Source organism: Lithobates pipiens, unplaced genomic scaffold, assembly GCF_037356315.1.
Source record: "Lithobates pipiens isolate NorthernLeopardFrog02 unplaced genomic scaffold, aLitPip1_a1.2 Scaffold_22, whole genome shotgun sequence".
Lineage (NCBI taxonomy): Eukaryota > Metazoa > Chordata > Amphibia > Anura > Ranidae > Lithobates > Lithobates pipiens.
Window position 1 is genome coordinate 320771234 of NW_027507784.1, and position 15635 is coordinate 320786868.

The window sequence follows — 15635 nt, forward strand, 5'->3', positions numbered from 1 at the left end:
TATGTGGGCCATTTTCACATGATTCTACGTGATATGCATTCACTACAATGGGCTGCCCTATGAGTGTTTGTTTCCCCCAAGAAGCTCTTGCTTCTCTTTGGGAGACAAGCTTCATGCGACTTTTAAAGGTGCGCTTTGCTGCAATTTGAGCGTTTTTCTGTCACGCAAAAAAAATGAATAAATATTTCACCATGTGTTGGATGCCATTTAGAATGAATGGCACCCAAACACTCATCTTGCAGTGATTGCAGTGATTGGCATGCGATTTGGAACTGCGGCCAGAATTGTGTCGATAAGGGTAAATTCTAGGAGGTTACAACTGATTGAGTGATCTATGCTGCATTGTATTGTATTATAATCAGTTGATTTTAACTTTTTGTAATAAATATGTGAAAATATTTTAACTATGGTGTGGTTCCTTGACTCAGGATGGTCCCGTTCCTTTTTTTTTTTTTCCATGTATATTCAGATAATTAGGTCCATATAGGAAAGAAGCTCAGCTGATGAATAGATATAAAATACACCTGCGACCAATAAAGAACAGCGATCACTTGCATTTTCCTTTTTTCCAACAGACATCAGAAAGAATTTTTGCAGCCAAGATCCCCAACCACCTACTGCTATTTATCAATAAGACGGAAGAGTCACAGCTCCAGCTGCTGGAGAATTTCCGTGGTGCAGCTGCTGAATTCAAGGGGAAGGTGAGATATTCAGCACTTCAGCAGGCCTGCAATAAACAGATATCATGAGATGTAATGATCATAACAAAAGGTAATTTCACCGATACATTGGTTGCATGGTCTCTCCCAAAGGATCTGGCTCTGCATGGCCAGTCCAACCCCAAAGATACGTTAGAGCAGAAAAAAAGGCAAAACTTAAAAAAAATATTTGGGATAAAGTGAGGCTACGTTCACATCTGCGCATTCCCAGGGCACTCAAAAATTAATTAATTGATTTGATTAACTATTTTTAATTATTTTTTTTTAAAGGTGTCATTTTTATTGTACACAAACACATACACATATACATATACACTAATGTTGGAGCCAACAGAGCTCAATCATCAATAAGTTGCATCTATAACAAGTCCAGTCAACATATACAATTCAATGCTGAAATCCGTTTTATATCTATATTTTAAATGAAGAAGTGTGAAACAAACATGTGAAATCTTAAAGGTGTTGTAAAGGCTCGAGTTTTTTCACCTTAATGCATCCTATGTATGTCCTGGCAGTCACCAGCACCCCAGCCCCCCCCCCCCCCATTTTACTTACCTGAACCCATTCATTCAGTCGGCGGTGACATGCTGTGTCTCTCTCTACTGGCTCCCGGATCTTGATTGGATAGATTGATAGCAGCGCAGCCATTGGCTCCCGCTGCTGTCAATCAATTCCAATGACGTGGGTGCTGGGGGGGTGTGGCCGAGTCCTGCATTAGGCCTCTATGGACACCGAATACTGGACTCGGAGCACGTGCAAAGTTACCCCCCCGGGAGAGCGCTTCTCCCAGGGGGTTATCTGATGCGGGGAGGAGCCATGAGAGCTGCCGAGAGACCCCAGAAGTTGAGGTCAAAACGAGCTGCACAGTAGAGGTAAGTATGATATGTTTGTTATTTTAAAAAAAAAATAATAAAAATTACCCTTACTTTAATAGTTGGTATAAAAGGAAGAATCATAGGAAAAGGTACGGTCCAAATTTACATCCCGATCCTATGATTTAAAGGGGTTGTAAAGGTTTGTTTTTTATTTTCTAAATAGGTTCCTTTAAGCTAGTGCATTGTTGGTTCACTTACCTTTTCCTTCGATTTCCCTTCTAAATGTTTTTGTTCTTTGTCTGAATTTCTCACTTCCTGTTCCTCCTCAGTAAGCTGTTCTGGCTGACTAAACACCGCTCGGATGATGGTGTGAAGTTTACTGAGGAGAAACAGGAAGTGAGAAATTCAGGCAAAGAAAAAAAACATTTATAAGGGAAATCGAAGGAAAAGGTAAGTGAACCAACAATGCACTAGCTTAAAGGAACATATTTAGAAAATAAAAAACAAAGCTTTACAACCCCTTTAAGAAATAGGTGGTATAGTACGCTCCGAATTGACCCATGAGTCCCAGATTTTAGCGAACTTGCGTGGGCATCCTCTGGCACCATATGTCAATTTGTACAGTGGAAGTGCTTGGATAGTAATGGTAAGCAAAAAAGTGATCGTAGGTGAAGATCGGGGCCCCTGAGATGTCTACTGGGATATATAAATGATGAAGGACTATATCAGAATGTACAAATCTTTTTAACGTATAGTCTTATTTTATGCAAAGAAAACCATAACTATGCACTTCTGTCGAAAGGGGACTTCTATCCATGGATCTAAATTTGACCGGCTCTCTGCTGAACCTGACGAATTTCAATCCATCTTTTGCCAGCTTAGGTCTCATTGTAGGATGCAATCTTCTCCTCACGTTGACGTTCAGTGGAAAATGTGCCCTTTATGTTGCTGGTCAGTGTGGAAAGGAGACCAATGCACCAAGACTCACCTATCAAGGAAGCTCTAGCAATATCTAGAGCAGCCTATCTCAACCATTTTAACACAGAGGAACCCTTGAAATAACTTTCTGATCTCAGGGAACATCTGCTAATAATTACTATATCTACAGCTCCCTGTACATTGAAGATGATGATGATCACTAAAAATAATGCTTCTTACATTTGTGGTCATTGGGAAGAATCTACTACCCCATTCAGATAGCTAAAAGACCTCCAGTGCCAGTGGTTACTTATCTGAGAGACAAAATGTGTTGCTGAAGGAATACTTAGCAACCTCTGGAGGAGCCCTGGTTGAGAACGGCTACTCTAGAGGTACCCTAGGGTTCCACAGAACTCTGGTTGAGAAAGGCTACTCTAGAGGTACCCTAGGGTTCCACAGAACTCTGGTTGAGAAAGGCTACTCTAGAGGTACCCTAGGGTTCCACAGAACTCTGGTTGAGAAAGGCTACTCTAGAGGTACCCTAGGGTTCCACAGAACTCTGGTTGAGAAAGGCTACTCTAGAGGTACCCTAGGGTTCCACAGAACTCTGGTTGAGGAAGGCTACTCTAGAGGTACCCTAGGGTTCCACAGAACTCTGGTTGAGAAAAGCTACTCTAGAGGTACCCTATGGTTCCACAGAACTCTGGTTGAGGAAGGCTACTCTAGCGGTACCCTAGTATTCCACAGAACTCTGGTTGAGAAAGGCTACTCTAGTGGTACCCTAGGGTTCCACAGAACTCTGGTTAAGAAAGGCTACTCTAGTGGTACCCTAGGGTTCCACAGAAATCTGGTTGAGAAAGGCTACTCTAGGCTTTCACATAACCCTGGTTGTGAAAGGATGACTTGGGCTGCTGTATATGACACAACTTTTTCAGTAATAATTAAATGAAACAAATAGTAATAATAATGGTCAGGAAAAAAATGCAGAGATTAAAAGCATTCTTTGATTGGATGAGGTGAAGAAGCTATGAGGTGACATCACAATCTCCACCTCATCTAATCGAAGAATGCTTTGCATTTATTAGGAAAATGTAAAGCATTTTCTGAATGGCACCCAAGCTGATCAGCCAACTTTCTGTGTTTTACAATGCAGCAAGCCTGGCTGCTCAGCATGGGACCTGGAACCCAGTGGTGATCCCTGGAGTAACGGTGTCTACTTCAGTGATTTCCAGGGGCTTTGGCCAGGTATGGTATATACATTGATGCATTGGTCCAAGCTAGATCAATGTAACTATGTATGAAATGCCATGCTTGGAATTCTTCTTCAAGACATTTACTATGCCAACCTTTCTCAACCAGGGTTCCTCCAGAGGTTGCTAGGAGCTCCATGATGTTTTCCCCAACACATTTACTGTTTCGGGTTCATTAGAAAACACTGTCTGCTTGCCGATTCCCTGGGATTCAGCAGTGAGTCAGTTACGTATGTGGAGATTCTACCCTCTGCTCCACACATTCTTGGTAGTGGATCCCGTGTACTGTCTGTGCAACTTTAAAATTGTCTTCTTCTTGTCTCACTCAGATCCTTTTTGTCTCCATTGATTCTTCTGGACCTCATGCGGGAGTTCTTGAATACTTTGGACTCCAAAACAGCGACATCCCAACTATCCGATTCATCAACATCGACCTGGTGAAAAAATACGTCTTCAAGGCAGAAAAAATAACAACAGAGGCCGTGAGGGAATTTTGCCAGGGGGTCCTGGATGGGAAAATCAAGGTGCCAAACTTTTATTTTCATTGACTTATCAGAAAAACTGTGCATCATAGGAAACTGATACCTCTGCTGCTGAATATCTCAGTGCTGCTTCCCTGAACTTCCTGTTCTGATAGGAACGAGTTGCCAGTGGACAGTTTTAGTCTGTTAGCTTAGAGAAGAGAGGGGGAAGGATGAGGGAGGAGCCTTACCACGCTGGGCTATGGGGCTGTGTGTTTCTATTGATGCACACAGTATAGGGAGACGCAACGATAGTCCCTTCCTGCATGGTTGGCAACATAGAATCCTGCAGGAGAAAGGAGCCCCCCCTGAAACAGGAAACCTGAGGTGGTGATCATGGCACCAGCCTAAGCTGGAACATAGGCAAGGATTAAAGATAAAGAAGCTGCATACTCAGTGAGTGATTAAAAAGTGCATAAAAAAACTAAGGGTTTAATATCAATCTAAAGTCCAGCCTAGCATGACAACCATGGCTTCCTCTAGAGATATAATGGAGAAATGAGTGTAGCCCTGATGGGACAGTAAGTGTGTTCCTGGTAGGATCAACAGGTGAAAATAAAAGAAAAAAGCCTGAAAAATAAGAAAACGAAGGGTGTAAGTGGGAAGTGCAGGAAATAATGCATTCAATCAGGTTTAATCTTGTACTGGTCAGACTGAATTCTGATTGGGTGCTTTGGGTTATTGCTTTTGCACTATGGGTATTTTATTAAAGCTAAACTCATGTTAAATAGCTAAATAAGTGGGAGAAATAGCAATAAGGGAGCTGTTGTACCTACAAAAACACTTGTATTTCTGTCCATCCAATCCTGACATGTACTCAGCTCTGCCACGCAGCACAGACCAGCCCAGGGTAGGAGACCTGAATTTTCTCTGATGCAGTTAAAGTGTTACTAAACTCACAACAGTAAAATCGGTCTGTATATGCAGTAAAGCATGATTGTTATACTCAATGTGGAACCTAAGGGGTTAATCACCTGCATTGTGTAAAAAGGCTGTTTGATCCTGTCTTCTCTGATTCCTCCCCTTCTTCCACTGTCCCCAATCGATCTCCTGATAAGACAGAGCCTTTGGAGGCATTTTGCACATGCTCAGTTTGGTGTGTGTTAATAGGGTTTTTTTTGGAACTCGTCCTTTAATTTTGAGGGGGAGTCACAACCTTAGATCTTAGGGGTTCATGCTGGGATTTGTAGTCCTTCAATTTTGAGGGGGTGTCAAAACCTTAGATCTCAGAGGTTCATGTTGGGACTTGTAGTCCTTCAATCTTGAGGGGTTGTCACAACCTCTTAGTCCATCACTTTTGGGGGTGAGGAGTTACATCCTCAGATTTCATGGGTTCATGCTGGGACCCGTAGTCCTTCACTTTTGGGGGATGTTACCCCCCCCCCCCCCCCAAAGTGAAAGACTACAGTTCTCAGCATGAAAACGTCAGTGCTGAAAATGTTTCAAACCTCCCCTCCCCCGCCCCATAAAGGTATCAGAAATTATCTTTTTTGGGGGGGAGGGGGGGGGGGGGTTGTGTCCCTGAATAGCAGTTTGGTGGTGGTCACCCTCGTCTGTCCCCATTAGACAGATTCGCCCTCTCTATTTGTGCTGGTGAATGTTATCACCGACAGTGCAAGTGAAAGAAAATCACCAGGACAGGAAGATAGAGGAAATCTTCCAATGGTGGATGCTAGTTCTGGTGACAACCAGGGATTCCTCCACTTTGGAAGGATTTCTTCTCTTTTCCTGTCTTGAATATGGAACAGAAAGTTAAGAGAAATCTCACCAAAACTTGACACAGATGGCAAAAAAAATAAAAATAAAAGTCCTAGCAGGGGTTATAGTCCTATCCATTGCTCCATCCAAGAGAGGTGAGATGCGATGAAGAAGGGCATCCAGAAGGTGTCAGGGGGACAAGGGTGTAGAGATATGGATGTAGTAGACACCTGGGCTGAGCATAGATATGTTACATACCCCACATGTACAATAAATAAATCACGTATATTATGTTACATTAAACACAGCAAAATCTCATGAGCGAGGAGCTGCCAGAAGATTGGGATAAGAAACCCGTCAAGGTTCTTGTGGGCACCAATTTTGAAGATATCGCTTACGACGAGACCAAGAATGTGTTTGTCGAATTCTGTAAGTATATAGAAGGTTTAATGTGGCATGAAAGTTACCCGGCGACATCCTCAACATCATTTTGAGTTTGTTCAGCTGTAACAAAAATGTTGCAGATAATCTTTATGGACACTAGATGGCACACTTGAGGCATCTGTGGCTCAGAATCATCTTCAATTGTATTTTCACTTTTTGCAGCCAAATTGGGATGACATCTACTTTATATTTGTTACATATTCCCTTTCACATAGTAAAACTTAAAAGTAAAAAAAAAAAAAAAAAAGCTGCTTTCCTTTTTTAGACATTCTTTTTCTGGAACTTGCAGCAAGGAAAAATCCTGCTTAGTTCTTTTTGTTTGGGAGCTATGTCATAATTAACCCTTTCTGTGATATTCAGGCAGATATCGTCTCATCAGTTGTACTAGATTTGAACACTGTCTGTCGTAGCGAAGGGTTAAAGGTTTAGTGGCTGAGCTTCTCAAAGGTATATTTACTTCCCCAGCCTTTCATTTCAGCCCTCCTTTCATATCATTTTATTGAACTGCATTGGGCTGTTATTGTTTTGATGTACACTGACATCTAGTGGCAGATTTGGGCCACTACAACTTGTTTACTAATTTGATTTTGGTATTTTCCTCTGTCCTCCCATCCTGTTTACTGCTAGTTAGTTTAGTCCTAGCTAGATCCTCCGTACTTTTTTTTCCATATTTCCTCAATCAGTGTTAGTAATTCACAGAAACAGGGCTCAGGAAAGTATTTCTAATAAGACTGGAAAACGCACCGACTGTGTGGGTGGCAAGCGCTAATCATGCACATACCCTGTTTCCCCGAAAATAAGACCTAGCGTGATTGGCGGTGATGGCTGCAATAGAAAAGGCCTACCCCCCAAATAAGCCCTAGTTAAAGTCCTTGTAGGTCTTATTTTCAGGGTAGGGCTTATTTTCGGGGAAACACGGTAGGGCTTATTTGGGGGTGTAGGACTTATATTGCAGCCATCACTGACAATCACGCTAGGTCTTATTTTCCCAGGAAACAGGGTAAGTGTGGTGAGGATCGGGGGGTGTAGGGTGCTAGTTAATGTTTTTCATTTGTTGGTGAAAAAGTGAACTTAGACTTTTTGAAAAATATTTTTAGGACTTTATGAATCCGCCAATGGCAAAAAGCTGCTTTACCTATTTTCTGACAAATTTGTGTGCACTGCCCACGGTGTTCACTCCTAACCCTCCCCCTCCTTCTATAAGATACCAAGAATAGAGCCGGGTACCGAGATGATGGAACTCTGGCATGTATGCACAGGAATTACATCATCAATGGCCACCCAATAGCAGAAGAGAGAAGGTATGGTGCAGAGAACTGAAAGAAGATGGCAGCACATGGCGTGACAATGAAGAGCCTTGATCTGTCATCGCTTTAGTAGGGCACTCCACCATAATAAAATAGAGAAAGCTGCGCTATAAATTTTGAGTCCATAAATCAAACGCAATGTCAGAAAATAGAGTGTGAAGGTTGTAGTCACTGATGAATCACAACACCGCAGTGTGCATATACAAACAGACAAAGTGCCCGACCACCATTGAAAACGTCTGTTGATGACGAAACGCGTCTGGCCGAAGGCACGTAGTGACGTCACCACGCAATCTAATTAGGAGGACGGGCTCCGTCTGTGTTCATGTATGCCAGCCGGCAACCTTTTTATGCATTTTATTACTACGCAATTGTAAGTGCAATATATACTCATTGAATTTGGAATATATTACCCTATGGCTAGTCTTTTTCTCTTCGGATATCGGGAGGAACGAAGGGTTGTGGTCTAAAAAGTTTAAAAGGCCCAGGCTGGGTTCAAGCCACCTGCTTTTAACGCTTGCTGCTTGGTAAGCATAATCAACAGCTACGGTGGTCGGGCATTTTATGTTTGTACATGCACACTGCGGTGTTGTTATTCATCAGTGACTACAACCTTCACAATCTATTTTCTGACATCACGTTTGATTTATAGACTCAAAATTTATAGCGCAGATTTCTCTATTTTATTGACGTTTTGTGTTATCGCACTGTATGCTGCTGCTTATTGTGGTTCAGTTGTCTTCCTTTTATTATTCTAGCGCAGTTACCCCTTTTTCGTCACTCTACCATAATAGGCGAGTACATAATGCACACTGGTACATTGTGGTAAAAGCTCTGGGGACCTGCTACAGATATCTTATAGATGACCTATAAATGATTGGGCGGTTTGAATCCTCCAGGAAGACAGACTATTGATATGCTCCTCTAATTGGCCAACCCTTGTAATTGTTTTCAGATGCCCCTTGGTGCACTCACTGTAAAGAGCTGGAACCGATCTGGGAGGAACTGGGAGAGAAGTACAAAGATCACCCAAACGTAATCATTGCAAAGATAGACGGCACAGCCAATGAGATCGACGGGCTGAGGGTGAGAGGATATCCCAACCTGAGGTTTTTCCCTGCTGGACCAGGACGCAAGGTGAGACTCTGATAATAAAATGCACACTTATACTCTATGGCCAAAAGGTTGTGGACACCCGACCATCACACCGAAAAAAGCTTGTTGGACATCTTGGCCAAAAACCATAGACTTAACTGGCTGCATTTCAGTGCCTGCCCATCAGTGCCCATAAATGCCACCTATTAGTGCCCAATGCCCATAAGTGCTACCTATCAAAGCCAGCCATCAGTACCAGCCATCAAGCAATGCCCATCAGTCAGTGACATCAATCCGTGCCCTTCAGTCGGTGCCATCAGTCAGTGCCCAGGCATCAGTCAGAGCTCATCAGTGCCACCTAATCCTATCAGTGCTCATTAATCAGTGCCACCTATCAGTGCTCATCAATGCTGTATATCAGTGCCACCTAATCTGTATTGTGCTTTGAAAACTGTCACATGATATTTAAAAAAAAGTATTGGTAATTGGTATCGGCGAGTACTTGCAAAAAAAGTATCGGTACTCGTTCTAGGTCTTAAAAAAGTGGTATCAGGACAACTCTAGTAACCACAGACTGGTCAGGGTGCCCATGCTGACCTGTGTCCACAGCCAAAAGGGCCTACAATGGGCACGTGGGCATCAGAACAGGATCACAGGGTAATTGAAGAAGATGGCCTGGTCTGATGAATTGTGTGGATGGCTAGGTGCGTGTGTATCGCTAATCTGGGGAGAGATGGCACCAGGATGCAATATGAGAAGAAGGCAAGCCGGTGGAGGTAGTGGTATGCAATATCTAGTGGAGCCCATGCTGCAGTGGGCCAGGGCTGTTTTGGCAGCAAAAGTGGGAGCTATCCAATGATATGTGGGAAGGTTGCAGCACCTATACACCTGTTTTCCTACTTCTATAGTAGGTGGATGATCATAATGTTATGGTGGGTAGTCATAATGTAATGTTATGACAGATCGGTGTGTGTGTGTATATATATATATATATATATATATATATATATATATATATAAATAAATATATATATATATATATATATATATATATATATATATATATATAAATAAATGTATATCACTTTAAAACAACTGCAGTTACCTATCTAAGTGACACACTTTTTTCCTTGATTTTAAACAGATGATTGAGTATACAAAAAATAGAACAGTGGAGTTATTTTCCAAATTTATCGATAGTGGAGGAGTGCTACCCGTGGATGAAGAGGAACAGGTTAGTACTTCTCTCCTCATCAGTATACAGTATATGATTTCGATAAGTTAAGTTCAAATGTGAACCGGTCTTTCTTTGATAAAACCATGAAAGCGCTTATGAAAACTTTTCTGTCTAGCCCCAGAAATTGGGGTGATCTCCCCTGGGTTCCCAAGCTATTATTTCTCTCCAAAGTACTGATGCATTAAACGGATGAATGAAAGCTATTTGAAAGGGACAAGAGTCATCTGAATGTGAAGGGGAAGCTAGGAAGTGGATTCTTCATAACTTCTGTATTTATTGCTTGCAGAATAGAATAAAAATAGTCAACGCGTTTCAAGGCACTATACTCTAGTACAAACAGCAGGAGAGACAGATCACATCTGTTTAACCACTTAGGCCCCGGACCATTTGGGTGGCCAAAGACCAGAGCTTTTCTCACAAATAGAGCTTTCTTTTGGTGGTATTTTATCACCTCTGCGGTTTTTATTTTTTGCGCTATAAACAAATAGTGACAATTTTGAAAAAAACACATTATTTTTTACTTTTTGCTATAATAAATATCCCCCAAAAATATATAAAAAAAATTATTTTCCTCAGTTTAGGCCGATACGTATTCTTCGTCATCTTTTTTGGTAAAAAAAAAAAAATCGCAATAAGCCTTAATTAATGTGTTTGCGCAAACGTTATAGCGTTTACAAAATAAGGGATCGTTTTATGGCATTTTTATTAATAATTTTTTTTTATTAGTAATGGCAGCGATCAGCGATTTTTATCATGACTATGACATTATGGCGGACAAATTGGACAATTTTGGCATGATTTTGGGACCATTCACATTTCTACAGCGATCAGTGCAATTAAAAATGCATTGATCACTGCCAGTAACATTTACACAGTAAAGGGGTTAACCAGTAGGTGGCGCTGTAGGGGTTGTTCTCCTAAGGAGAGATTCTAATTGTGGAGGGGAGGGGCTGTGTGCGGCACGACACTGACCACCGCTCCTGATTAGAGAGCGGTGATCAGTGACAGTGTCACTAGGCAGAATGGGGAGATGCTTGTTTACATTAGCATCTCCCCGTTCATCCTCTCCGTGAGACAATCGCAGGTATCACCGCGGACTTGATCGCACTCCCGGTGGGCCCGCGCCCCGAACCCGGCTCTTAAAGGGCAATGTACAGGTACGTGATTCTGCCTGTACGTGCCCTTCTGCCGCAGTATATCTGCATGAGGCGGTCGGGAAGCAGTGTTTTATGCACTATCCTGAGGAAGTAGACAGTGTAGTGCCAAGAAACGCGTTGACAGTGTTCAAATTTATGAATAATGCACTTCTCAGCTTCTCCTTCACATGTAAGTTCCTCTGCTGACACAACTTTGCCATTTTTGGGACTCGAAGACCCCCTACTGTGAATACACTGGAGCCCTAAGACCAAAGAGCATAGGATTGTCCGGATCACCCCACCGAGTGCAAACACTCTCTGCACAGGGACAGTTCTATTCCCTGCAGGCGTTCACTCCAGGTTGTCTGATCCCCCATCCGAGAGCTCAGCAACCTCTCAGATTTGAGTACACCATTGCATTTCACCTTCTCCTCCTATATTTTTATCTAATTATCTATTAAACTACACCATAAGGACCTCTCTGGTGTTTTCTGTCTCTTCTTTTTCCCCTTATTTTTGGAGGCACCCTAGTTACACTCTGTATTGTGGGCAGTCCCTCTTCATCCTCATGTACAATGCGATTGGTCCTGCACTGTGCTTGATGATGTCATCATGTGACCATGGAGCCAAGCGTCTTACAGAAGAGGCTTCGGGGGATGGGTCACATAGAAGGAAGGGAGCCTTCTGGAGCAAGGGGGAAGGTAAATATTACTCAGTATTCCCTAGAGCTAAGGAGCATACCCCCCAACTTTCTGAGATGGGAACGAGGGACGCCTATTAGCAAAAGTATGTAGGTATAGCCTGTCACGCCCCTTTAAAGGAGAATTATACAAAAAAATTAGGGCTGTTACTGATTACAATTTTCGTGTTAATTAATTTTTTTAAATCGATTAACCGACTAATTTCCATTAATTATAACGCACATACAGATCCAACTACTTTTAGCTGGTCTCCTTGCATTGCAACTCTGCATTAGTCAGTGGTAAATGTGGTATACACTATATACAATCACCCGACACTAGTTTGTTTCCACAATCCATGACTTAACTTCACAGTTCACACAAATACATTTTAAATTCAAACTGTAGCACTGATGTAAGTCATTTTTTTTTCTCACAGTAGCGTGACAATCCCTCCACCTCCGGTCTAACTAATCACTCTTCCTTTATGGCATAGACCCCTGTGCAAACAGGTGGTCATGCAAGCGGGTATCAAAAGGGTTAACACGGACCATAAACTTCTCTCACGTCTCCTTGGATCTCAGCAAGGAGGCCAGGTCATGGGTAGAAAAAAAAGATCTAAGTGCTCACCGCTTAAGTATAAGATTTAATTTTTGTGTTCAAACACAAACTACTCACATAAAGATGATAAAAACACAGCATGTAAAGCCGACAATCGTGTTAGTTCCGTAGGGCAGCAGCGGGTAAAGTCAAGTGTAGCTCCTCCCCCGTACGCATTAGGCTCAATCAGAACTTCAACGTCACCAGACTCCTCCCCCTTCCCTTCGTTAGCAGACGGAGACACTTGGGGAAGGGGGAGGAGTCCAGTGACTTTGATGTCTATGACGTCACCGGATCTCCGATGGAACTCCCTGAATACCCGGAAGCCGGCGGAGAGGTGAGTATCGATCAAAAGAATTTTGATTGATCAAAAATATTAATCGAGGAATTAATCTTTAATTTCCACAGCCCTAAAAAAAAATACTATTCGTTAAACCCACAAGCGCTTTTTCTACCACTCCTATTCCTTTATACTGGCTTTTGAAGTTTACAAAAGTAGCAATCTAGAAATTGGATGAGAGACTACAGAATCCCCCCACTCTCATCCCAGTTACAACGATTTGGAGGCATTCTGTAGTCATAACTAGAGGTCGACCGATATGGGTTTTTCTCTGGCCGATGCCGATATTTAGAAATCATGGCGGCCGATAGCCGATATATGATGCCGATTTTTTTTGGGCCGATATGTTAGGCCGATTTTATTTTATTTATTTATTTTTTTCCTTTTTTATTTTATTTTTTAATCCCCCTTGATCTAACACACCTTTCCCACTGGGGCGTTTTTCAGGCGCTTTTGGGCTAAAAATAGTGCCTGTAAAATGGCTCCCCTGCAGTCTGTGTGAAACTTTCACACTGAGGCGATGCGCTGGCAGGATCTTAAAAAAAAAAGTCCTGCAAGCAGCACGTTTGGAGTGGTGTATACCGCTCATCCACCACTCCTGCCCATTGATATGAATGGGCACCACTGCTGAAGCGCATGCAATGCGATTTGGCAGCGGTGCTTCATGGGCGCATTTAACCTCTTCCTTGGCCGCTAGCTGGGTTATATGTGCCCCACTAGCAGCCAAATAGCACCGCTAAAATGATGGTAAAGAGCCGCTAAAACTTGCGTTTTACCATCAACGCCTGCCCGCTCCACTGTGAAAGCAGCCTTCATTAGTGATACAGAAAATTTCTTACATTTAAACATTTATTAAACAAAACAAACCTCCAATCAGTTTACTTGTATGTATGATTTAGATCAAAAAAAAAAAAAAAAACCTATATATTAAATAAAAACAGGTAGTCAAAACTTTTGTACGAAAAAAAAAAATGGGCTAACTTTACTGTTTTTATTTTATTTTTATTTTTTAAATAGTGTATTTTTTTCCTAAAAAAAATGCATTTGAAAGACCTCTGTGCAAATGCCGTGTGACATAAAATATTGCAACAACCGCTATTTTATTCCCTAGGATCTCTGCTAAAAAACTCTATATAATTTTTGGGGGGGTCTAAGTGATTTTCTGGCAGAAAATACAGGATTTTTACTTGTAAGCAACAAGTGTCAGAAAAGATTTAGTCTTTAAATGGTTAAACTGAGAACTTTTACACACAGAGATGACTTCATTCATTCAAGTGTAAACATTGTATCATTTAGTTCTTTTCTTGGCAGTCTGCCCAGAGAGGAGGAAAGGGTTTCTATGACGACTCAGGCAACTAATGCCCCGTACACACGATACGAAAATCGTACGGAAAATACCGCTTTCGATGCGATCGTACGATAATCGGATCGTTAGTACAGAGCTTTCGAGAGCCGATTCGAACAGTACATCCGATATTATTCTATCGGACGTGCACGGAAATTTTTTTCGTACGATGCTAGATCGTACGATTTTCGTGTAATCAGTACAGCTATCGTTCGAAAATGCAATACAAATGCATTACAACACATGACATCACGTACGAATTTTTTTTATGTCGTGCGGGAATTTTCGTGACTTTAGTAAACTCATCAGATTCGATCTGAGATTAGCATGCAATAAAAAACGGACGTTCATTCGTCCGATAATCTCATCGTGTGTATGGGGCATTACACTGACTGAAATGACTTCTGTAATAGAAAAGTCCCGCTGTAGTTCTAAATCGGCTTTTCATCAGCTCAAATCGGCCGATGCCGATTATTTAAAAAACGGGAAATATCGGCCGATATATCGGTCGACCTCTAGTCATAACACAATTTTTGATAATATTGTTTGGGAGAACATTGCAGCACTGATTTCTGACAGGATCATGTTTTTTTGTTCCTATCGAACAGATATAATTAAACATTTTTATTTGTATATCTAACGACCCAAAAAGGGAGAATACGTTTATTAAGATTTATATATGCTTACCATTTTTTTTTTTTATTACATACAGATTATAGAAAATTTAAAAGATGATCAGCGGGGAGGAGACATTAAAGTTGAAGATGTTCTTCCTGAGAAGCCCAAAGACGAGTTGTAGAGCCACCAAAAATAAAAGCAACTTAAAATAGACTTGGTGGATGCGGATTGGTTGCGCTATTTTCAAGTGTTTCTCCCTTGTTGAACTTTAAGTGGCGTTTATGGATTTCTATTTACTGAAGACAATAAAAGTTTTTACAATATAAAAATGTGTAATGTGTGCATGCTTGGTTAAAGGGGCTTTCTACATCACCTGCAGAATTATTATAGTTGCCTTTAACCACTTCAGCCCCAGAGGATTTGGCTGGCCAAAGACCAGAGCACTTTTTGCGATTCGGCACTGCGTCGCTTTAACTGACAATTGCGCGGTTGTGCGATGTTGCTCCCAAATAAAATTGACGTCCTTTTTTTTCCCACAAATAGAGCTTTCTTTTGGTGGTATTTGATCAACTCTGCGTTTTTGTTCTTTGCACTATAAACAAAAAATGAGCGAGAATTTTGAAAAAAAAAAAAGCAATATTTTTTACTTTTCGCTGTTATAAATAACCTCAAAAAATATATAAATTTTAGTTTTTTTCCTCAGTTTAGGCCGATACGTATTCTTCTACATATTTTTGGTAAAAAAAAGATTGCAATAAGCGTTTATTGATTGGTTTGTGCAAAAGTTATGGCGTCTACAAAATAGGGAATAGTTTTTTTTAATAATTTTTTTTTTTTTACTAGTAATGGCGGCGATCAGTGATTTTTATCGTGACTGCGACATTATGGTGGACACATCAGACAATTTTGACG

At 41.4% G+C, this 15635-nt stretch overlaps 1 protein-coding gene across 1 annotated transcript in view; it reads left to right on the top strand.

The window, feature by feature from the left end:
- Positions 1-15052, top strand: part of PDIA2 (protein disulfide isomerase family A member 2) — a 40811-nt gene extending 25759 nt beyond the window's left edge. Inside the window, exons 6-11 of the mRNA XM_077449493.1 lie at positions 576-701; positions 4032-4226; positions 6230-6350; positions 8628-8809; positions 9912-10001; positions 14818-15052. Of these exons, the coding sequence (XP_077305619.1) occupies positions 576-701; positions 4032-4226; positions 6230-6350; positions 8628-8809; positions 9912-10001; positions 14818-14904 (801 nt within the window). The 3' untranslated portion in view covers positions 14905-15052. The remainder of the gene's footprint in view (positions 1-575; positions 702-4031; positions 4227-6229; positions 6351-8627; positions 8810-9911; positions 10002-14817) is intronic.
- Positions 15053-15635: the final 583 nt, after the last annotated feature.